Source organism: Drosophila albomicans, chromosome 2R (assembly GCF_009650485.2).
Source record: "Drosophila albomicans strain 15112-1751.03 chromosome 2R, ASM965048v2, whole genome shotgun sequence".
Classification (NCBI taxonomy): Eukaryota; Metazoa; Arthropoda; class Insecta; order Diptera; family Drosophilidae; genus Drosophila; species Drosophila albomicans.
Window position 1 is genome coordinate 18690829 of NC_047631.2, and position 23352 is coordinate 18714180.

At 41.8% G+C, this 23352-nt stretch overlaps 5 protein-coding genes across 5 annotated transcripts; 3 read left to right on the forward strand and 2 right to left on the reverse strand.

The window, feature by feature from the left end:
- The first annotated feature begins 217 nt into the window (after window positions 1-217).
- LOC117576661 (guanine deaminase) lies at window positions 218-2153 on the forward strand. The gene is made up of 5 exons (XM_034261617.2): window positions 218-387; window positions 461-724; window positions 898-1052; window positions 1112-1385; window positions 1440-2153. Exons 1-5 carry the CDS (start codon window positions 286-288, stop codon window positions 2004-2006), a joined length of 1362 nt encoding a protein of 453 aa, XP_034117508.1. The 5' UTR covers window positions 218-285; the 3' UTR covers window positions 2007-2153.
- A 563-nt stretch (window positions 2154-2716) lies between these two features.
- LOC117576659 (cyclin-G-associated kinase) lies at window positions 2717-8012 on the reverse strand. The gene is made up of 9 exons (XM_034261614.2): window positions 7500-8012; window positions 6575-6805; window positions 6375-6514; window positions 5180-6154; window positions 4711-5120; window positions 4266-4648; window positions 3207-4210; window positions 2987-3148; window positions 2717-2921 (listed from the first exon to the last, which is right to left on the reverse strand). Exons 1-9 carry the CDS (start codon window positions 7705-7707, stop codon window positions 2811-2813), a joined length of 3624 nt encoding a protein of 1207 aa, XP_034117505.1. The 5' UTR covers window positions 7708-8012; the 3' UTR covers window positions 2717-2810.
- A 1323-nt stretch (window positions 8013-9335) lies between these two features.
- On the forward strand, window positions 9336-10289 carry LOC117574995 (uncharacterized). The gene has a single exon (XM_034259068.2). It carries the CDS (start codon window positions 9534-9536, stop codon window positions 10218-10220), a length of 687 nt encoding a protein of 228 aa, XP_034114959.1. The 5' UTR covers window positions 9336-9533; the 3' UTR covers window positions 10221-10289.
- Window positions 10290-15043: 4754 nt separating this feature from the next.
- LOC117574994 (uncharacterized) lies at window positions 15044-18739 on the forward strand. The gene is given in 3 exon segments (XM_052007511.1): window positions 15044-15273; window positions 17340-17674; window positions 17676-18739. Coding segments are annotated over 2 exon segments (1224 nt in total). The 5' UTR covers window positions 15044-15273; window positions 17340-17356; the 3' UTR covers window positions 18582-18739.
- Window positions 18724-23173, reverse strand: LOC117574993 (beta-mannosidase). Its single transcript, XM_034259062.2, has 9 exons — window positions 22857-23173; window positions 22486-22623; window positions 21912-22425; window positions 21753-21849; window positions 21372-21660; window positions 19966-20445; window positions 19485-19906; window positions 19045-19425; window positions 18724-18984 (listed from the first exon to the last, which is right to left on the reverse strand). Exons 1-9 carry the CDS (start codon window positions 23014-23016, stop codon window positions 18724-18726), a joined length of 2742 nt encoding a protein of 913 aa, XP_034114953.2. The 5' UTR covers window positions 23017-23173.
- Between the last annotated feature and the right edge of the window lie 179 nt (window positions 23174-23352).

Below are 23352 nucleotides of genomic sequence, written 5' to 3' on the forward strand. Positions count from 1 at the left end.
GTAGCGAATTGTATAACTTAACTGACATACAATTAACTGTTCATCATATTATCACCTTCAATATATTACAAAGCTTCGCTTGACTCATGATAATTGAATTTACATTGAATTAGAATTGATTAAACCGCCTACTATGTTTTGCCATTCACAAGCAAAGTCGACAAATGACGTTGCCAGACAACTACAGTGCTGTTGTTGCCCACAACAAACAATTTAAATACTTGTTTATCAGGTCATTTCGTTTCGGATCGCCGTGGGGCCAACAAAACACGTTGATAACTAATCATGGCTGCTGTTGTTGTTTACCGTGGAACAATTCTGCACACCAAATCGTTTGATGAATTCGAATCCTTCGAACAAGGCTTCGTGGCAGTTCAAGATGGAAAGGTAACAGTGTAGATCAAACATTGTAGATTGATAAGAATGACATTGATAACCAGTTACTCGATCTGTTTTTAAGATAATTGGTGTGGGCAACGATTATGACAACTGGTTGTCCGCCAATAAAAGCGTGGACCCCAAGACTGTGAAACAAGTGCAACTGTCGGAATTTCAATTCCTCTGTCCAGGTTTCTGTGATGGACACATTCATGCGCCACAATACGCCCAGATTGGATTGGGAATGAGTGTTCCACTGCTCGACTGGCTAAATACCTATACCTTTCCCACTGAGGCTAAGTATGTGGATCAAAAGTTTGCCCTGCAGATCTACAAAAGCGTTGTGGTAAGAGTTACCTTATGGAGAAGTTTATTACAATTTCGCTTATCAACAAAATGTCATCATACAACTACACATAAATAACTTGCCGATAATGCCCCCTCCCCATTTTCAGTCACACTTTACAGCACTTAATTGCACCAGCTGATAACTTGATACTTTACTGACTCTCAATCTAGGAAGCAACTCTACGATGCGGCACCACATTGGCCTCCTATTTCGCCACCAATGACTTGGCATCCACTCTGATCTTGGCTCGGGAAGCTGTGCGTCAAGGTCAGCGGGCACTGATAGGCAAAGTCTGCTCCAATTGCAACAGTCCCGACTTCTATGTGTGAGTATCTCAAGCATGACTGTTAATCAATTAAGACAATCAGTTCTCTTGTAATGCAGTGAAACAACTGAGCAATCTGTGGAGGGAACCAAGAATTTCATTGCAGAGCTGCGTAAACTGAACAGTCCTCTGGTTTTGCCCACCATAACCCCACGATTTGCGCTCAGTTGCAGCAAGGAACTGCTGAGCAAACTGGGTGACATTGCCAAAGAGCATGATCTTCATATACAAAGCCACATCAGTGAGAATCTTGATGAGATCAAATTCGTTAAGGAGATTTTTAGCACCAGCTATGCAGGCGCCTACGACGAAGCAGGACTACTGACCAAAAAGGTTTAATTAAACACCACAATTCTTTAACAATAATAATGTTGTTCTGCTTCATAGACGGTTATGGCACATGGAGTACATTTAGAGGACGATGAGATTGCTTTGCTTAGGGAACGTGGCACATCCATAATTCATTGTCCCGCCTCCAATACCAATTTGAATTCGGGTCTTTGCGATGTGCAGCGTTTGATTAAAGCTGGCGTAACTGTGGGCCTTGGCACTGATGTTTCTGGTGGAAATTCCGTGTCCATATTGCACGCCTTGTCTCGTGCTCTAGATGTATCTAAGCACATTGATGTCTTCAATAGTCAGGACATTCGAGGTTCAGGAGCAGCCAAGAATCCGCAGAAAAACTACAAGCAATTGTCCTATAAGCAGGCATTCTATTTGGCTACTTTGGGTGGAGCAAAGGCATTAACTTTGGATCACATCACTGGCAATTTTGCTGTAGGCAAGGATTTCGATGCTCTCGTGGTGGACGTCAGCATATTGGAGAAACCTCATCGTTCGCTTACGGTGGATGAGCTGTTGGAGAAATTCATTTATACTGGCGACGATCGCAATATCACTTCCGTTTTTGTGGCTGGTCGCAAAGTAAAAGGCCAAATTTGCTATCCCGAGTAAGAAAAGAATTTCGTTTGCTAACAGTTTCATTTCGCCTGGAAACGCATAGAGAATTTATTTCATTTATCTGAGTATGTGTGTGAATCGATTGTAAATGCTGAAATTAGGGGACTTTTAAAGTAATGAAAATGAAAGCGTTCATAATCCTATTTTGTAGTTTTGATTGGTCATACCATACACACACACACTTTATCGTTTACAAATAGTAGTTCTTTATATGGTATATATAGTATATAACTTTTATTTATATAAACTTATTCAGTTTTCTTTCATTGTTTTGCATAGGCGTGTATCATAATCACATATTGGGTTGGGACCAGGTCATATTTGTATCTAACGCCAATTTTAATTGATCTTTTATTTGTTGTCTATTGAGTATATCAAATAGTTGAGATGAACAAAAGAAAATAACTAGAGCACATTCTTGAAACTGTTTTTGAAAGTTTTCATTGCGAATACTCTTAATAAATATATAGTTTGAATACCCGTTTTAATTGAATGCACAGCAAATAGATAAGATGTTCTTTTGTGCATTTTTGGGAATGTTGGGCGGCTGGGCTTTAATTACAAAATTAAGTAAATTGTCCATAAATATTTTAGAATTTCAAATCGGGTTCATTTTGGGCTAACTAAAATGTGTACGCTTATTGCCGTCTTTCAAAACGGGCGAACGCAGCATACACAAATACTTTCACTTTACACATTAAAGCTTACACTCTTAGATGGCTTTACACTATTTTCAGCTAATAGAAGGATAGTTAAAACTAAGTATGTATATACATGGGTATGTATATATAGATAGAATTAAGCATTGAACATATTTTGCTGTGTGGCATCATTCTCGAAATCCGTCCAAGCGTTATTTAGTTCCATAAATATAAGTTTGGCGATTTCCTCGTGCTCGGTTCCATTATGCTGCAAAATTAAACGAAATTCATAAGTCAAAGAATATCATTAGTTAGTGCTATTTATAGTCAAACCTTATCTGGATGCACGGCAAGACACGCCCGTCGATAGGCCTTCTTAACCTCAGCCGGCGTAACCATTGTGGACATTTCACATTTCTGCCATTTAGCGTTCTCCCACAACACCGTATGCATGGAGCACAGCAAGGCGCGTATGTTGTTCTTCTTGCCATCGGTCTGCGGAAACAAAGAGCTGATCAATTGATGAACTGGCTTTAGATTTAAGAGAACTTACCCATTCCATGATGCGCACTTTCTTAGGATCCATATCCCTAACCAGCTCTTCCTTGCGCATTTCGTTGATGGATCGAGGTCCCTGATTCATTTTACTGCCAAAGGAGTATCCTTGTTGTCCCAGTATATCCGCAAAGATATCTGAACTCTTGGCTCCACCTCCGACACCACCTGCCTGCTGTCCTGGCTTCGGCGCATCGAAATGCATGCGACTGTAGTCCGGACGTGATTGTGGTGTTGCCTGTGGTTGTGGCTGAGGTTGCGGCTGTGGCTTGGAAAATGCCGGTTGTGGCTGCGACTGGGATCTTGGCTGTGCCTGGGGTTGATTTGGCACTGGTATGTGCGTGGGGCTGGAAAACTGCGTAGTCTGTGGACTGTGTCCAACGGGAGTGGTGCTCGTCGATTTGGGGCCTAGTGTGCTGCGATTGAAGTTAATGTTCAGATCTGATGCCAAATTGGCGATGTCAGCAAATGGATCTAATGGTTTCGGCGGTTGCGTTGGCGATGGCTCCTTTCTGGGTGCTGCGGGCGTGGTCACAAAAGTCGGCACGGACCCAACGAAGGGCGGTAGATTTGTGGTCGTGGTGGGCTTCAAGTTGGGAGTGCCAATGCCGCTGTTCTGATCAATTGATCCAAAGATGTCAAAGAGATCGGTGTTGATTTTGGGTTGTTGTGTTGCTGCTGCTTGTGGCGGGGGCAACACATCTGGAATGGGTGCCGATCCAATGCCCGTGGAGTCATCATCACCAAACGCGCCCAACAAATCGAAACTAGCGTCTGAGCTAGGCATGGCGCTTGCCAAAGGATTGGCAGCAGCAGATGCAGCTTGGCTTCCGCTTGGCTGCTGATTCAAATTGAGCAAATCGATGGGTGGCGATGGCTCTGGCATTGCTGTGGGCGCATCGTGAGCAATTTCAGTGACATCGGGCAGCACCAACGGCGAACCAGAGCGTTCCGGTTTGCGAATCGATGCCGGCGGTGAGGAACGTGAATTTGGTTTGGTGACTAAAATAAATCCCAATTAATTGAATTGACAATATTAACAATTGCAATCACTTACCAAAGTTATCGAGCATCTCGGCATACTCCAAATCCGAGCCAAAGAGATTTTGAGCAGCACGCTTGGCCTTGGCAGGCAGCCATGGTGGCTTATGGCTAGGCGGTGTCTCTGACTCGGTCACGCTCAACGATAGCGACACACAGAAGTTGGGCGGCACCTGCTCTGGGTCGGGCAAATCGTCTAGATCGGTACCATTGAAAGTAATCAGTGTTTCGGGCTCTGGCACGAAACCAGTGTTGATTTGAAATTGGCAAATCTTCAAGCCCTGCGGACGCACCATGCCCTTTAAAGCATTTCGTGCATGATACAAAACGACAGTCAAGTCACCACATACAGTTAAATTGATGGGCAACACGATTTTGCCGGGACCCGCTAGATGTAGTCTGTGAGCAAAGCAAGAAAATTAAAGAACTGAAATTACTAATTACTAGAGGCATAAACGTACCGCATTTTCTCGTAGTCCTGCAAGGTGCTGAGCATTAGCTTTTCGTTGCAGTAGATTTCCATGTAAATGCGACAACCATCGCGGGCCTTTGTCATGCGCGGCACAGGCTGGCAACTCAGCGAAACCAGATTGAAGTTCTTGTAGTGCGGCAGCAATGGCGTCGGACGCAGTATGTCTCCAAAGTAATAGAGATAACGAAACTCCGATGGGCGCAAATTGATCGTATGCCGCTTAACGGCAAACACTTGTACAGCATCCTCGGGTTCGTGCAGCAATCCAGCGTACATTAGTAGTGCACAAATCACAGTGGCTGCTGTACAGCCACCAGAATCACCGGTTTGCACAATGACAACGGAGTTGGGATCAGCATTAAGGAAATTGTACATGTCCGCAGAAACAGTGAAGAGACCCTTCAATATAAATGGAATATAATGGTTGTAAAATCACATAAATGTGCATACACACTCACCTGCAGATTGGGTGCATGTGCCTGTGGACAACCGTAAACGCTGCCCGCTTCTACAGTACGCACTGGAGGCGGCAGACGCGGCACAGTCCGTGCTCCAAAATTGTAAATGCTTATCTTTTGCGGGGCAAAGCGGCTCTCCAACGAGAGACGTACGTCCTCAATGTTGTTGGTCTTGTAGGTAGACTCAAAGCCATCCGAGGGACACGGCATAACCAGAATGCGTGATGTGATGTGACTTATATCCAGATCGTTGCGTGCAATTGACTGCTGCATAGTTTGCATAACCTTGGTCGAGGTGTCTTTAAGGTTCTTGAACAGTGTGCCGGCGCCGCCGCGTAGCGAGGATAACAGGCTGCCATTGCCATGACTGGCAGCGGCAGCAGCCCCTGCAGCAGCTTGTGGTGGCGGCATTGCAGTGCCATTTGGATTGTCAGTGTAGAACTCAGAGCGACTTATTTCCGGTTGCGAACGTGATGGACTCTCCGTTGGCGATGTGCCAATCGGAATGCCTCTTAAGTCCAACGGACCCTTGAGCGACCAGTTGTGTGTCTCTGCAATGGCGGCTAATCTCTCCAGCACCATGGAAATGTCAAAGCGTTCGTCGGGATTCACCTTAAAGCATCCCTTGATTATCTCGCGAAAGCAGTGATAACGCTGCTCTGGTGGCAGCATGTAGTTGGCATTGATGATGCGCAGCTTGCCGCCATCTTCATAGGGATGCTTCTGATAGCAAAGGAAATACAGTATGCATCCTAAAGCCCAAACATCCGCCTTGGGTCCGATGGGATAGTTCGACCAGGTGTCTAGCATTTCGGGTGCACGATACATGGGCGTTGTCACTGTATTTAGCTGATCCTCAAGCATATTACGCTGCTGGGCACTCCACTCGAAGGTGGGCGAAAGCAGCTCCTTGGTAGCGGAGCCAAAGTCGCAGAGTTTGATTTGTTTGTCATTGCCAATGAGGAAGTTTTCAATCTGCCAATTGGAAAATAAATAATTAAAATTAGTAACAATTAACACCTTTATATAATACTAGCTAGCTTGATTCGTAAATTCGCAAAGCCCTGTATTATTATAAAAAGTTCTATTGATGAAGTTACTGCATCCCAATCTTGCGCAATAAGATTATATACACTAAGTTGTGATGAATACAGTTTGGACTGCACGTTGATAGTTCAGTCAGTCCGTCACTCACCTTAATGTCGCGATGTGCTATAGGAGGCGTCTGGGTGTGCATGTGGGCAACGGCGCGTGCCATTTGATAAAAGATGCGCAGAATGACGGGCGGATCGAGTGGCGCATTATCCACACGGAAGCAGTCTACTAGCGAGCCGCCTGCAAAGCAAAAATGCAATGAGCTTATAGGAAAGATAACAGCTTTTTATGTTTTCTTACCCTTGCAAAGTTCGGTGAGCAGCAAGAATTGCGCACCCTGATGGGCACTTGGCGCTATGCAATTGGAGCCGACAAATGTCACGATATTGCCATGACCCGACAGTTGTCTGTGCACGTTTATCTCGTTGTTGATGGCCTGGCAAGCCTGCTGATCGGCGCCGATCAAACGCTTGAGGGCGTATTCTGTGCCATTTTTCACATCTTGTGCAACGTACACAAACGCATAGCCGCCTGGAAGCAAAACGGAATAAAGGGTTGATAACCACAAAGAACTGATAAGAGGGGGCGTTCAGTAATTTGTATAATTATACTGTATGTTTCACTCTCTCATAAAAATATACAGTAAAAACTGATTTAGTGAACAACTGTATTAAGAGGACAACTTCATTAGCCGGAAACTTTATGAAGTATATTTTTATTTGGATAATAGTCTTTAACAAACGAAAGGCGCGCAACTTTGAATGTCCAGCCAAGAGAGTGTTCACTGTAAACCAAATTTGAACTCGCATGTATGTGTAAGTAAGAGAGTGTGTGTGTTTGTGAGTTGAGCACAAAAAGCATGACTCATGGGTCAAAGAAGAGAATGGCAGCAAAAGCACGTTTGAACTTCAAGCAGAACTTGCAACACCAATACAAATGTAGCGAGATCTCATGCTCATTAACACAAAGCAACAAGTTTTTCCATTCTGTGTGTGTTGCAATGTGAAAATCAGAAAGCGTAAACAAAGAGTTGTCGCAGTCGCTGTCGCAGCCGAAGACGACGTCGATTATGAGACTGCAAAAAGTTTTCACACATTTTTTTTTTTTTTGGCTTTGGTTTGTCTTTTGAGCTCGTGTTTTTCTTTGTGAACTCCACTTCCTATTGATTTTTATGCCCTTGCAAAAAGGGTTAATTATAAAAGCAATTTGTATGCGTATTTAATACCTTCAGCTATCACACATTTCGTTCGAAGCCTTTGGCCAGCAATTTCCACGAATTGGCCAACGTAATCATTGTCCAGACTGCCACTATTGATGGTGGTTCCACTTGCACTAGCTCCGCCTCCCCCGCTTCCACCATCATCGCCTACGCTGCTGCTGGATGTGGTGTTGTTGAAATAGTTGAAATTTAGCGACTTGAAAAAATCGCCCATTATGAGATTAGTGATGGTGTTACGATTGCTTTGATTATTGGTTCGATCGCGCTTTAATTCTATTGTTTACGTCGATTTTTAGCCGAGATTTAACATCTTCGCTGCTGCGGGACACAACAAAATTTGCTGCGTTGGTTTAGTATTTATTATGTTCTGTTCTGGTATTTTTTGCTACGTTGAACGGACAGAAATGGTCAGCTGATTGCTTAACAGTCACGTAAAGTATACAATTGGTATACTGTTATTAACAGCATTTTGCATTGCCTTGCACAAGTCGTTATTTCTTGTGCCCCTTTGAGTTTTTCTAGAGATCGATTAAGATGCTACATTTTTAATAAAATAGAGTTGGTTTTATTTATGAAAATACTTGGCTTTAAATAAAACTACGAAACTGAAATGATGTCTAAATAAATAATTTGCAAATATCAGGCATTTGTTTTTAAGTCGCATGTAGACTATTTAACAGTGATGGGAGGTACTCCTCACATAACAGCACTATTCTGTTAGGTGTGGAGCAGCTTAGTGTGGAGTTACCTAGAACTGATAAAGGGTTTTTTCATTAGAAAATGACAGTTAAATTTTGAATAAAGGATAGATAAACAACTGACCTAGATCCAAGGCTTAGTTAAAAATAATAAGTAGATAGATAAAGTAAATCAAGTTTTGTTAAGGTGAATAATTAAAAAAAGATATATTGCCTTCACAGAGTTCGTGACCTTTAGTAAAAAATTCTATATATATAAGGCATATTTATTAATATTTCGAAGAGGTTCTTGACTTGTCATATTTAAAATTCCCGTTCGTGTGATGTGACACCTTTAACCTTGAGGGTAAAGTTGTCCCGCATCTCTATGCATTAATGTAGATATGCATGACGCCCATAAAATTATACATTTTCCAGCCGTATTTTTTTAGTGGCTTTGAACGAATACAAGGTCGCTGTATACGAAAGATTGTTTGTCAATTGAACGAAGACAAAGATGAGTAACTGCTGAAACAGTTCGATTTCCGCCGGAGCTTATAAAAGTTGTGAAATACAAATCTTCAAATGATTGGGGGGAAAATACATACTGTTTCTTTTATTGCACTTGCTGTTGTTGTTTGTTTGTTCATAATGTTATTGTTGGTATTATTTGTGTTTGTTAATGGTGAAGTGCAGAGTACAATAAAAGAAAGACCAAATATGAGTTTAAAAGCCTTTTACGGCAACAAAATTGTCAGAGACTTTTTGAAAGCATCGTCCGTTACGGATTGCGATGTCGATGACAATATCTTTTGTTTGTTTGTTTGTTGTTGTTATTGTCGTTGTTGTTTGTGTTTGTGTTACCTAGCATTGGTTTGCGTAAATTGAGCATCACATGTAATTTTGACACATTTTTTCAAAGTGTGCGCAAAGTGTGCAATTTAGTTACATTTGCATTTGCCCGCAAGACGTAACAACAATATCGTTAAAATGGGAAAACAACTCGTAAGCCAAGACAAGTCTTATCGCATTTCAGCGAGAACTACTCATTAATTAGTCGGATAATCTATTGTGGACATCTAGCATTGACACATTTTTGTCGCCCAGCTTGACAATTATGCCATAATATTCGAAAAGCTTAACTAATTCCCACTAATAGTAAGCATTTTCCACACCATTTATCTGACTGCACTAAAAACAACAAGTCGAGAACATCGTAAATGTAACGAAATTGAGGCCAAACAAAGTGCACACTCTGTTTGGACAATTGTGGGGGAAAACACGTATTCACGGACTACGGAAAAACCCAAAGTGCCGCACTAGAACAGCCTCCAACTGGACACCTACATAAACAGTCAACACTATGGATTACCTTGGACTGCTTCTCGTTATTTTAATACTACATTGCGTATACGCAGAGTATTACTGGCAGCCAGAACCCCTGATTGTGCTCTATAATCCTGAAACTGGACGGGAAATGGACCCGAGACTCTACAGAGATATGCAACTGCGTTCAGCGGGACCGACAAGTGGCCAGAATATCAACGATAATATCGTCCGACTTCCCAGTCTGGGAACGCCGTGTTCTTGCGAAGATTACGTTTGTCGCTGCTGCTTGGGCATTGGATTCGGTAGCATGAAGCAGACCGTGTGCATTAAAATACAATACGAATGGCGGGAATTTGATGTACGGTTCTTTATCGACTGGAACGATCGGACTTTGGCCAGTTTCGGAATTTCCCCCGCGCAAAATATGCCCGACTTTTGCACTCCGCTAGTTCTGCCGGTTCCCATATTCAGCTGTTTGCGTCTCTCGAATATACAAATTATCGAAATGGAAAACAGCCTCAACTTGTGTATATCGCTGGTCTTCAAGATGGTTTTCTATCAGATCTTTGAGTATAAATTCACTTGCATGCGTTTGGGCATGAAAGGTGTGTCCATTGTACGGGATCCGTACTCATATATGGACATGAATCCCTCGAAGCTAACCGCAGGTCAACCGATGCCCCAGACCACCAACGATAAGCTCCAAATCTACGATGCCTAAGTAAAGTAATTGTTGTTTAAGCGCTTCATAATGTACATCCATCCGCCTCGCATTCTAATTTATATTAAATCTAACCAAAAAAAAAAAGTGAAATTTTTGTTAATTAAAAAAAAGAGCTATTCATTCAAAAGCCGCACCAACAAATAAACGACACACCAACCACAAAAATAAAAAAAAATGCTATGAAAATTGCGAAAATTGCTAATAAAAAGTTAAGCTAAGTGTCTGATGTGCGTTTTTGTGTGTGTGTTTATTTGTGACGCGACTGCCTTGGATTTGTATCTGTATCTCAGCATCTTAAACAAGGTACACAGCTCATTGGAACACACCTACTTCTGGCCACTTTCGTTAACCACCGCGGCACATGGCAATTATTTTTTCTGCCCGCTATCAGTCGGCATGCATCTGAAGCCGACGAACCGTGCAACACTAGACGCCAAGGGAGGTCCAAGGGGGGAAATCACTTCGTAGGCAGGAAGGAGATTGGATTGACGGCTCTTTAGCATCAATACTAAGGTATAGTATGTTGGGGCTGTCAAATGATGATTTGTCAATACCAAACTATCGAAGCGAGCAAACTAATCAACTTACTCGATAAGTTCCCAGCTGTTAGTCTATTAGTGAAACCGAAAGGAAACCCGTATTAGCCGCCTCGCCGCATCGAAAGCTATTAATTATGTTGCACACGCAGTTCGATTTAATGGCCAATTCTTATCAACTTACTATATTGACGTAACAGTTGATACCTCGTCGCATCATTTGCGTTTTTCTTTTCTACGCATAAGTGTGTTGCGCATTAGCCAAAGACAAACTTTGTTGATTAAACTTTTTCCCATAGCCCGCCCGAAAGCTAATAGTACTACACTCGTAAATTTATAAACAATTTACTTAAACTATAAAATACGAGTATATGTTTTTTATGACAATGGCAAAAAGCTAAGAAAAAAATGAAAATGAAAATTTATGACTAGCGAAGCTGTCATGTTTAATAAAAGCAAAAGTTATTTTAAGTGGTTAATTTTAGATTTATCTGAAAGTTGTTGTGAAGCTCTTCGTCAAATGTTTTATGACTTATTTGGAAAATGTGGTGAAGAGGTGTTTAGTACAAAATAAACTACAAGGTTACCATTAAGCTGCTCATTTCTTGTGAAGGAAAATAATATCAATATTAAGCGTAATTTGATGGGCATTAAACTTTGGTGTTTATCAGGAAAATGCAGTGCATTAATTATTATAGCATCTTTTTCGACATTTGATGGATGCTATAAATGCGTGTGTGTGTGTGTTTATTCGTCACGATAATAAATCACGGCTAAATCACGGTTAGCAAATCACAGCAATCACTTGCATTCGCCGATGCGAGACAAACACCGTCGCTTCGGATTCGGATTGCCAACGACTAAAAGAAATGTGTATAAAAATCTCAACTCTGAATTTGCTCTTGTTGTTAGTGATGTTATTTGGTGTTGCTGTTGTTGTTGTTTTTGTTGCTGTTGCTGTCGCAATTGCGCAATTGTTCGCTCATTTTGGACGCGTATTTTACTTTTTTTTTTTTTTTTTTTGGCATGCTTTGGCTTGGCGTTTAGTCACTGCCCCCGCACCGCCGCTTGCACGCTGCCTGCGCCCCACTTTTATTTTTTTTTCCATTCCTCATTTACCCATTTGTGTGCGCATGTGTGTGTGTGAGTGTGTGTGTTAAGCTCAAGCTTCACAACTCGGTCTGGGTCTCAGTTTGAGTCTTCGACTCTTTGGCCAGCTGTTGCCGCAGTCGCAGTCTGCGCTGACGCTGACGTCGCTGCCGCTGCTGTCGTTGTGTGTGTGCGTTTTGTGGTTGTTGTTGTATTACCGTTGCCAACATCGGCTTTAACTTCTGCTGCTGCTGCCGCTTCGGCCTCCAAACACACATACTTAGCTACAGAGTATGCACATATGTTTGTATATTTGTATGCATAATAATTTTTACTTTTTTTTTTTTTTTGTATTTTTGCTGCCGCCGTTTTCCAGCTTGATGCTTTTTTACTTGCTAGCAAAAGTTTTTCATTTGCGTTCAGTTGTATTTCGGTTCGCGTTGCGATCTGTCGCACATTTCGTCTGTTCGCTGGCAGAGATACAAGATACAAAGATACAAAATACATTTCAAAAGCCGCACACGAGGAGTACTAAGCACATTTTGGGACTAGTTAACATCAGAGATACCAATTTCCGAGCGTCTAAATTAAATGTGAGTTGCTATTTTGCGAATGTTATTTCATCTCTCTTGCGTCTCTCTCGATCTCTTTCTCTCCCCATTTAACATAATGAGTGAGTAGTTAACTTAAAAACACAGCTACTGGGGATCGTTAAATGCAGTTTTGGGTTTCCATGACAATTGATTTATTTTGATTTCCCCGTTTCACGCCTTGAGTGTGCTTTGAAATTGAGAAAGGGCTTACAAACAACTTGACGCAATTTTGTGCGTGGGTCTAGCAGATACTTTTGTGTACTTTTGGGTGTCAGGCAATATTCATCAAAAACCCACGAACCTTTGACTTTGACGGATACTTAATGTGTTGTGTGTGTGTCGGAAAGTAAAAAGAGTTTCACTTTCAGTTGCGACACTTGGGCGCAAAATTAAAATAAAATAAAGAAAAACCCATGCCTAAGCCAAGCCACAGTCAAAACAAACTTTGGTCGGTGAATGGACGTTGGAGACAGGCTGTTCATCCTAAGACGAAAAGTGCCATAGAGTGATGAGTAACCAGCATGTGTAATTAAAGAGATGCTGGCAAAAAAAATTAAAACTACAGACAAATAAAAAACAAAACAAAATAATAAAAACTTTGTAAGTAAAACGAAGACAAAAAAAAGGCATTAAAATTTTAAGAAATGGACAGTCGCCAGTCGGAGGCCCTCAGCATCTTTAAACTTTACGATCTTTGAAATTTCACATTTCATTGCCGAGGCAACAACAACGCAAAGTACAAATATTTATAAGTGAAAAAAATTACACAAAAACAAAAAAAAAAAAAAAATCATGTAAAGTTTCTCACTTTTGGGTGGGAAATGTTAATCATAAAAAAAAGTAAAAGTGAAATTAATACAACGCCGGCAACAGAAAATTACATTAACCGCACAAATACATTTGCATTTTGCACATGGCAGCAACAACTTTACAATAACAAATAATAATAACAACAACAACTACAACAACAAGAGCAACCACACAAATATTACAACAATCACTGATAACAACTGAATTAAATGAAAGGCGCGATCAACGATCGTTCGATTGGACTACCAATGACATTAAAACAAAACAGTTTTGATTTAAATGCATTAAATGCACTCTACACACCACGCATAATGCATAAAGACGGGGCGTATACGTAATTTTAATGCATTCATTGTTGCCAGATCACTTGAAAATGCGCACAACGTTGCCAAAAAGGGAGTTGATTTGATTTGACACGCTGACAAGGGCCGCTTCACACAACGCTCCCTAGAAGCCATTGATGCAATAAAAGTGAGAGTTTCACCCCAGTCAGAAGTTGAACCGAACTCAACTCAACTCAAATTGAACTGAACTGAACAGAGTTTGAAGTCAATGAACAGGTCACTGATTGGTATCGCAGAGTTGGCCGCAATTGCGCTCAATTACCGGCTGGCTGGCTGGATGGCTGGCTAATGCCATTAACGTAATACCCAATTAATGGCAAATGGCACGCCTTCGCTGAGAAAGCCCATCATTAAATGTGCGCGGTCTGTCACGTTAATGCGTCTATGCAAATGACTCCAGCTCAGAGATCATGTTAGTTGGTCAAAAACACAAAAAAAACACAAACTACACAAAAAACAATCAACAGTTAACATTTCAAACAAATTGCACATACAATACATAATAATAATTGCAGTTTGGCTTGCAACACATTTAAGTACTTAACAATCCAGCAGCGCTGTTTGTTGTTGTATCTCTTTTTATAACACTTTTTGTTTCTTTTTTTGGCCAAGCGACTCGTCGCAGATAAATGCTTGAGTCGCATTTCCTGTCCCGCTTCACTCCAAACTTGAAATGATGTAATTTTCATTGAACAAAAGTGACCAAAAAAAGAAGACATATAAAAAAAAAAAAAACACCGCACATAAAGTGACGCTACGAAGACGCAACGCAGATGCCTCAAAGCAAACACCAGCTGACAGCGACGTCGACTGCGACGCTGGCAGCGGCTGCAGCTGCGCCGTGACATTGAAGCCGTGTGAAGTGCTGCCGACGTTGACGCTTGCGCTGTTGTTGTTGCTGTTGTTGGCATTGTTAGTGTTGCTGTTGTTAGCGGCCAGCGGCCTAAAAACGCTGGCCAGCACACGAAAGGCTATAGTAAGAAAAAAGAGAGCAAGCGCTCAATACCAAGCGTTGACTTCTTTTTTGTTGTTGCTGTTGTTGCTGTGCAAAAAGTAAAACTTGTTTTTGTTGTTACAGTGCGCGATGATTGCGACGATTTCATAACAACAACAACAACACTAACAATAACAACCGACAGCGAGCAGTAGCGAGTTCATCTGGGAGCGCAGCGCACTCAGTCGAATCGAGTCGAGTCGAGTCGAAAGTGAAAGTCCACAGCAAAGTTCCCAGTTTTGAGCTCAGAGCTCATAGTATGGGCCACGAGCACGGGCACCATCAATGTGTGGCTGGTATAGTGTGGCTTAGTGTGGTGGTTACCCAGTTAGGCTCCGCCAAAGAGTTGAGTTGGCGCCTCGTCGAGTCGTTGAGTCGTTGAGTCGTGGTCGTGCCGTGAACTTTGCCGTGCGCATTTATTGAAATTGCAATTCACAATTCACAATCCACAATTCGCTTAATTGTTTTTCTCATTTTGTTTAGCAAATTTTCACTCATTAGTGGCTCGTGTACATCGCGGCGTATGCGTAATATCTTAGTTCATTCAGCCCCCCATCCCAATTATGCAGCCAATCAATGGGCAATGCACAAATTGATCGCACTCACAAATTGCGATAAATGCAGCATCAATTTCAACTTCAACTCTGACTAGACGAACACTTAAACTCTTATTACCATTGACAGGTGAGGTTGCGCCCTGCAGGCAGCATCATTATCATCACAGATCAGTTGGATTTATACCTGGTCATTTGAGTTGCTGCTGTTTGCGGGTGTAAAGTGTGAGCAATTGGCAGCCATTCATGCTGGCAGTGTTTTGACTAAGTAAATGCATTCGAATTTTATGTGAGCAATCAAATTTCAGTATTTATGAACGAGTCGATGATTAGATTATGGAGAAGATAGTCATCCAATGCGTGAATGAACATTTTATGGCTATTGCGACAACAATAATTTCCATAAATGTATTTGCCGGAAAGGCATATAAATAATATAGGCATTTCTATTTTATTCTGATCAAGTGTATTATTTGTTATTATTTATTTTCCCAATTATTGAGTATACAAATGAATTGATTTTTTTGTATGCAGAATTTTAATTGTTTATAATTCCAATTCTAATAGTATTTGCCGGAAAGGTTTAGACATTTTTACTTTATTAATATCATACAAATTTGTTTAATCCATTTTCATTTTTTGAGTATAAAAATAATTTATAAATGCAATTTTTTGTTTTTGATTTTTATAATGCTACTTGCCAAGAAATTAGCAAATTGTTAAAATTGAAATCAATAGACATATTAGCCTAATTATTGAAAGTGCCTTTATTTAATTAACTTTTTAGCCTGCAGAGTGAAAATGATACTAAAATAAAACTTTTTAATAAATAGTTTCTATGATTTAGGATTTCATTCAATCATAATTTAGTGGGGTCAAGTAGGTAGATATATTCTGCAAATTGTTTAGTATTTATATAAATATATTTTGAGAATTGCAAATAATTCCATAAAATTGAATATTACGAATCAGGCAAGGAAATGATTACTTTTCTCTAGTCTTTTGCAATTCAAAACTATTTGGTTTTTATAAAAATCTCTGAAACTTAAAAATTATATTAACATTTGTGACTATAGTTTTCAAAGTCTAATATAACAGCACAGTCTAAAATTTTCTACAATTTCTACAAATTTGCAATTATTTGCTAGACTTTCGTTTAGTAGTTGTAGGTAAGTAAAGTCAATAATCTTGAGCAAGACATTGACTTTGTGGCAGTGTCAAGAAAGGTTTGATTTCTTTAGTTTTAGTTGGCACAACTCTCAAAGAAGGCGTGGCCAATGCAATTTAATGCGCCAACTGTCAGGAGTTTGTCGCCATGTCGTGCCTGTTCGCTTACTGTGCAAAATGCTGTTTACCGGCAACCGACGATTTCCTCATGCCAAACTAACTACATAAAACAGCGGCAACAACAAAATCAGCGGCAAACGAAAGTTAAGCATTGCAATTTTTAATCGCTGTTTCGCTTTCTGAGCCCAGCACATCGACACGGACACGCAAATGCAATAAAATAAAACTAATAAACACAACGAACAACAACAACAACAAAAAAAATCGAACAACAGTCAGCCAAAGATGCATTCAGTGAAGCAGATTGACTGCTTGACTGACTGTCAATAATTGAATTAAGACCAGTACAACCGGCAAATATTCAACGAGGTGTTGAAAAATGCCACAAAATGCGAATGCGAATGCGAATGTGAATGCGAATGCGACGCAGCGAGGCTAATTAACCATCGTGAAAACAAAACAAACAAATCGCATTATCTGTGGATAAATCTTATGTCTACTTAGCAAAACTACAACATTAATATAGTTAATGGGATTTAATGAGTACAGGTTACACATTGAACTCTTTATATCGGATAGATTTTGGTGCACTGAACTCTTTTTAATATTCATGTTAATATTATATTTATTTCAATGCCATATAAATATTCATGACTTCTTCAAGTAATATTCAAAATAATTGCTTATTTTGCATAACACAATTTAATTGCAAGAAATGTAGGCTTTCTTTTGCATTTATTTTAATTGAACACAATAACATATATGCTTCAGTTGAGCTGTCGTAATACTATTCAACACAATCAGCGTAAAGTTCATATGCAGATCTGCAGTAAATTTGATAACAATGAAAAGATTTATGCCCAATTAACTTTTCACTAATGTGCTACAATTTTATGTATAATTTCACAGCGCACGCACTGTAAAAGATGGCAACGACTTCAAAGGCAACAGCGCAAATGGCAACGGCAACGGGGCGTATGAGTGTCATAACACTAATTGCGTGCATCGCCCTCACCTGCGTGGGCGTGGCACACGCTAGCACTGAACTTGGCAGCGGCAGCATCAGCAGCGTGACCGGCAAACCCGCGTTGATACGCACCGAGCTGCGTTTTGGCCGCAATCTTGATCCCTCCAAGGTGCGTGTGGTGAACGTAAAGTCGAGTCAAGGCGAAGATGTGGAGATACTGGTGGGCAAAAACAGTCGCAAGGCACGTGCCGAAGAGGCAGCTGAATCGTTCTTTGTTGCGCAGCTCCGATGTCAAGCGACCTGTGTTGCCAAGAGCCAAGAGCAACTCACAAGTTGCAGGCAGACAGCTGAGCTTTGAGCATACGCCAGCTTTGCTGAAGCAGAGCGAACTGGCCCAGCAGCAACAGGATTATCGTCAACGCAAGGCCGAGGCTGAGCAGCGACAGGCCAAGTTCATACAACTGCAGTTGGCCAAGGCACAGAGCAAAGTGCTGGAGCAACAGGCACTGGACAGCAGCTCGCGTCGCGGTCGTCAGCTTGGTGGAGCTGCTGCCTGGCAACCAGTTTACTTCCAGGCACAGCCAACAGCGCGCAACAACAACAACTTCTCCTTTGGCGTGGATCGTCAATGGCAACCTTACTCCTATGCCGATGCAGTCGAAACTCAGCCTCGTGTGTTGCGCCAGGCACAGAGCTCTCCGCTCAGCTTTCCCAGTGATATGGAGTACGCTGCATCCGAGCCCGTGGAATACTACAACAGGGACACACGAGCCTATCCAGGCAATGGAGCCAGCTATCGCGCACGTCCGCCCCAGAATCTGATCACTAAGCACAACTACAATGTGCTGCCACAGAAATCCAAGTTTGTCACCTACATGCCACACTCGGTGGTGGTCACAGCCAGTGCTGGAGTAGTGACACCCTCCGCCACGCCCACTAGACGACCAGTGCAACAGCAGAGTTCACATGCGGCACACAATCCACATCGCAATCCGATTGGCCAGAGCACGCACAGCGTTGTCGATGGACCGGCGGTGACATTGATCGAAGGTGTGCGTGTGCCGGACACCGCTGAGGATAAGGTGAAGACCTGGCGCAATGCTCGAGTGCTCAACAATCAGCTGGTGCCATATCCCGAGGGTTACACGCCGCCACGTGTCCAGATGCCCAGCTTCGATAGATAGATAGATGGATGGATAGAGTGGATGCGTCCATTTATGCACCTTTGTACTACACCTATTATATATTTATTGATTTGTTTAATTGTTAAGTTATTTATACATATATGTCTGTACTATATATCTATGTAAATGTTTGCACTAAACTCTACGGCATAAACTGATTGACAGTCATGATGTTGAAATAGGATTTACGCCAGAGGCGTATGCACGAGTTGCTGTCCACCTCCACATAGATCACATGCACCGGTGTGTTCTGCATGTAACCATTCTCGGAGAGCTTATAGCGATAGGGGAGCTGCAACTCCACATAGACAAAGACAGCGGGATGCTTCACCTGAATGGTCAAGCTAACGCTATTCCTTGCTCCACTGCTCGTTGTGTGGCAGATCTTTGATGAAATCTCAAACTAGAGATGGGAATCAACAGTGTTATTAAATGTTATGTTTAGGAATAGGCGTCAACCTACCTCTAGCTCAGGATCCGTGATGCCCACAGCTGCTGCGATGCTGCTGGGGAAGAAGTAAGTCCGCGAGATCAACTGTTCATTGCGTCGCAGCTGGAACTCCAAGTAAGCGTTGCGTGCGTTGAACTCGTTGTCCAGCAGCTCCTTGATGGGAATCACCTTGTCATACTGCACGCCATTGGGACGCAGAGTAACTGGCCAGCGGCGTGACTCCTTGGGCAGTAGTTGCGACCACAGATGAATGTGGGCCACCACATTGAGATCGTTTGTCTTGATATTCGGCTCATCACAAATCAAGGAAATATTCAGCGAAGCCGAAGACTTGTCGTAGAGCGCAACAATTGTGGTTGGTGCCAGAAAGTCACGTGCCCAGTAGTGCAAGAGCTGCAGAGAGTAATAGATTAATATCTAGATTTGATATCTACAATATGATATCCACCCACCTTCCAGTTGCCATAGAAATCAATGCCGGACCAGGAGGGCGCCACCCAAACATCGTTCAGTTGCCAGTAAAGTGCACCCATCGTATTGTGATTCGTGTCGCGTAGACTGCGATAAAGCTCAGTCTCCACTTTGGTGGCCATGGCCTGTGATATCTGACTGAAGTAGATCAGCGCAGCATTGTAGTTTTCGCTCTCTGGTAGAGGAAGCGGCAGGTGACGATGTAATTGGGTGGTAATCGGCACCATTGCCAGTGGATGGTGCTGACGATGCGACATCAAGTCGGATAGATCGTCACCGGCTTGCAGAACTTGTTCCCAGGCAATTGAGGCTGGCAGCGATTGAAAGCCGTATTCGCTGGCGAATCGGGGGCGTGGATAAATCTCGGGATCCCAAGCGTCCTTCATGTAATCGTAAAAGTGTACTAAAAGCAGGCAGCAATTTCAGTTAGCTACCTATCAAAGTAAATAATAAAAGCCTTACCATCGCCATTGTGATTATCCTGTGGATTCTGTGATATATAGTTGTCCTGCTCGCTCGCCTTGCCGTTGGATGGCGAGGAAACTAACGGTGAAGGTCGCGATGCATGCGACACTATCTTCAACTCGTGCAGAATGTTGCCTAGGTACAGTTCCCTGTATTCGGCTTTAAACCGATCAAGTTGTGTGATGGTTTGATACCAATCCTGTATCAGAGCAGCCTCATTCTCATTGTTGCCCACAAAGATTGCCACACTGGGATGATGTGACAATCGTTTGGCATTCTGTCTCACTTCCTCACGCACTGAAGCGAGAAAATCGGGAGTGACAGGATACATAGCACATGCAAACATCATGTCCTGCCAGATGAGTATGCCCAGACTGTCGGCCAGTTCATAGAAGTAATCCGATTCATAGACGCCGCCTCCCCACACTCGCAGCATATTCATGTGCGCCTCCTTGGCTGATTCCAGCAGATAGGCAACTGAAAAGTTACATATTGAAAATAAGAATTAATTGTAATTTTATTGCATTTTAGTTATTAAAAGTCGACTAAGAGCTGTCGTCATAGAAATAATACTTGTTAATATAATATTAAATAAAAGCTTGAAGAAATTTTGTAGTAAAGAATATGAAGTTAAAGTTTTTAATTCATATTCAATTTTTTTTTGAAAATCAATGACTTTATTTTGTTTATTTTCTGAAACTACACGAAACTTTATGTAGTTGTATTCTGATACCTTATATAATGAAAGGTATTTTGAAAAAGTTCTCCCTCAAAATAAGTTAGGAAGCTGCAAGATGACGATATAAAGTAATATTTAATTTAAGGTAGCGCATTATTGCAATTGACTGAGACTAACATATTATAATAATGTTAAAAGAACTCTCACTATAATTTATTTAATGAAGTGTAACTAAATTATAGTAAGAGTGATTCCTCTAGATAAGTTGTATATTACTTAAAGTAGAAACCAAAGAGAGACTACAATTGAAGTAGAGTATTTTAGAATGTGAACTCTCACATTGCAGTGAAGAAATAATTTCTATCATTATTGAAGTGTTTAATTCAATAATTGAAAATAATAGTAGTAAATAATGACATATTTTAAAAATATGATTATAAACAATGCTTTCTAATTATACCATTAAAAATTATAAAATTATATTTACTCGCTTCAATGCTCAACATTTACTATTTCATATAGATAAGCAAATTTTGTATTCAATAGATTCAATCATTTACTACAGATTAGATGCAAATCATTAACGAAATAATCTTGAAAAGGTTTATTAGGGCAATAAATTATTGAACCCACTTGAAAAATGAATAACAATCGTTTAATCAGCAAAAGCTTCGGGTGTTAGTTTGATTTTAATGGGTTGACCCCAATTAATTATAATACTTACTCTGATCTGAACTCTGTTTCTCGGGCAGAATGTGTGAAGGAATATAGTTGCTGCCCTTCATGAATATCTCCACGCCATTCACACGAAAGAGGAAAGTGTTGCCCAGACCATCTGAAGCCGGACGTTCAATCAGTTCCAGAGTGCGAAAACCGACTCTCAATGATTTCTGTGATTTCGTTTTGCCACGAATCTTGGGACCTTCGCTGTCCAGCCAAGCATTGAGGGTAAATACCAGGGGATAGAGCTTCTGATCGCCATAGCCATTGGGCCACCAGGCAACGACGTCCGTCTGCAAAATGAAGAATTGCACTTGACACAGTTGCCAATGAGCTCAATTGGCAGACGCGAGCAATTAGCAGGCGGGGTAGAACAACTACTCACAATTGGCACAGACTGATCGAACTCAATTACGGGCGACAAGTAGCTAATGTGCTTTGTGGTGTACGTATCTATGACCACCGGTTGATCCAATAGCTCGCTGCAGACAGTCAAGACAAATAGTTCCATATTATACTTATGTTATTTGCTAGGTCTACTCACACGGCATAGAAGACCAGTTGAGCGTAAAAATTCTCTTTAGCCGCCGCATCCAAGTAGCATGTAATGTGCATGTTCCAGTGCGTCTCATTGCGACTGACATCGACATCGACGTCGCGCAACAATGCCACCTCATACATCTCCAACTGCACCGTCTTCCAGATGCCCATCGATGGGGCCGCCGGTCCCCAGTCCCAGGCAAAGCTTGCCTGCATCTTCCGCAGCATATTCATATGGCATTCGCCATGGTAGCGAAGTGGCGGACACGCTGGTGGCACATTTCTCCCCGCACTGTCGAGCGCCTGAGCCTTGGCTTGTGCTGCCCACACCGGCGAAGTTATCTCCACCTCCAACACATTGTCCTCCTGCAGTATTTTGGTCACATCGTAAGAGTAGCGCACAAACATGTTGTCAGTGCGTCCCAGCAGCTGATGATTCAAGCGAATCTCAGCAATTGTGTCGATGCCATGGAAAGTTAGATTAAGGTTGCGCACGTTCTTATAGTGCTCCACATCAACTGCACTCGGGAGTTGCACAAGTTAATGTGACAGTCAATTGAAAGACTAACAAAACTTACATTGGAAACTATTCGTGTATGTCCAGTTGTCGTAGGAAAGCCAACGGAGATTCACATCGTTGTAAGAGAGCAGCAGCTGGTCCGCATAGAAGGCACTGTAAATGCCCGAGGGTAGAGTTTGGTCAGCAGCGGTCAAGGCTGCGAAATTGAATTACAACTCGCGTTATCAATCTTGCCAAAATATTTCATTGATAACGGAAAAAGACAAACATCGCAGAATTTGCTTGAGAGCGTCATTAACTGCTGATTATCGACATTAATGAACTCATTATTTATGATCGATTGTGCAGTGATGGATTAGATTCTTGACAAGTGAAGAGCCAGCTGCCAACAAATCCACCTCTTGAATAATGTGTGTGTTTAATACTTACAGCCATTCCGATTAGATATAGACCAGTGACTGGCCAGTTCGATGATTTCAACGGCATCGCCTTTAACCTCCGGAAGAAGAAGAATGCAGATCAATAGTCCAAGTCCAAGGCTGCAACAGCTGGCGCCTAAGAACCCCATCATCGTACGACAACAATTCATTGATTTTGGCAACACACTTGAAGAAGCGTCATAAATTAAATGTGTGTGCAAACTTTTGTGGAGGCTTCAAGCTGCTTCACGTTCTTGATAAACAATAGTACTTTTATATTGCACGCATGTATGTGAGTGTGCAAGTGTGTGTGTCTGTATATACATACATATGTTTGTATATAGTCTATTCCCCAAACAGATCGCGTCGCGTTCTTCAACTTCGACTCGTATAAGAGCGCGGCGTTTCGTGCCGTTGGCTCCTAAAATTGCGAATGCCTCTGAACTCGGCGACTGGCACCGGGAATAGCAACTAGTGGACTGATGACTACAGTTAACCGATCGCCA

Excerpts from the sequence above, each read along its gene's own strand:
- LOC117576661 (XM_034261617.2), top strand. The coding sequence starts at position 286 with ATGGCTGCTGTTGTTGTTTACCGTGGAACAATTCTGCACACCAAATCG. Across the intron at positions 725-897 it reads AGATCTACAAAAGCGTTGTG|GAAGCAACTCTACGATGCGG; the intron begins GTAAGAGTTACC and ends CTCTCAATCTAG. Across the intron at positions 1,386-1,439 it reads CAGGACTACTGACCAAAAAG|ACGGTTATGGCACATGGAGT; the intron begins GTTTAATTAAAC and ends TCTGCTTCATAG.
- LOC117576659 (XM_034261614.2), bottom strand. The coding sequence starts at position 7,707 with ATGGGCGATTTTTTCAAGTCGCTAAATTTCAACTATTTCAACAACACC. Across the intron at positions 5,121-5,179 it reads CACATGCACCCAATCTGCAG|GGTCTCTTCACTGTTTCTGC; the intron begins GTGAGTGTGTAT and ends TTTATATTGAAG. Across the intron at positions 4,211-4,265 it reads CGAGATGCTCGATAACTTTG|TCACCAAACCAAATTCACGT; the intron begins GTAAGTGATTGC and ends GATTTATTTTAG.
- LOC117574995 (XM_034259068.2), top strand. The coding sequence starts at position 9,534 with ATGGATTACCTTGGACTGCTTCTCGTTATTTTAATACTACATTGCGTA.
- LOC117574993 (XM_034259062.2), bottom strand. The coding sequence starts at position 23,016 with ATGAATTGTTGTCGTACGATGATGGGGTTCTTAGGCGCCAGCTGTTGC. Across the intron at positions 22,624-22,856 it reads TATATCTAATCGGAATGGCT|CCTTGACCGCTGCTGACCAA; the intron begins GTAAGTATTAAA and ends TCAATTTCGCAG. Across the intron at positions 18,985-19,044 it reads TCACGGATCCTGAGCTAGAG|TTTGAGATTTCATCAAAGAT; the intron begins GTAGGTTGACGC and ends TCCCATCTCTAG.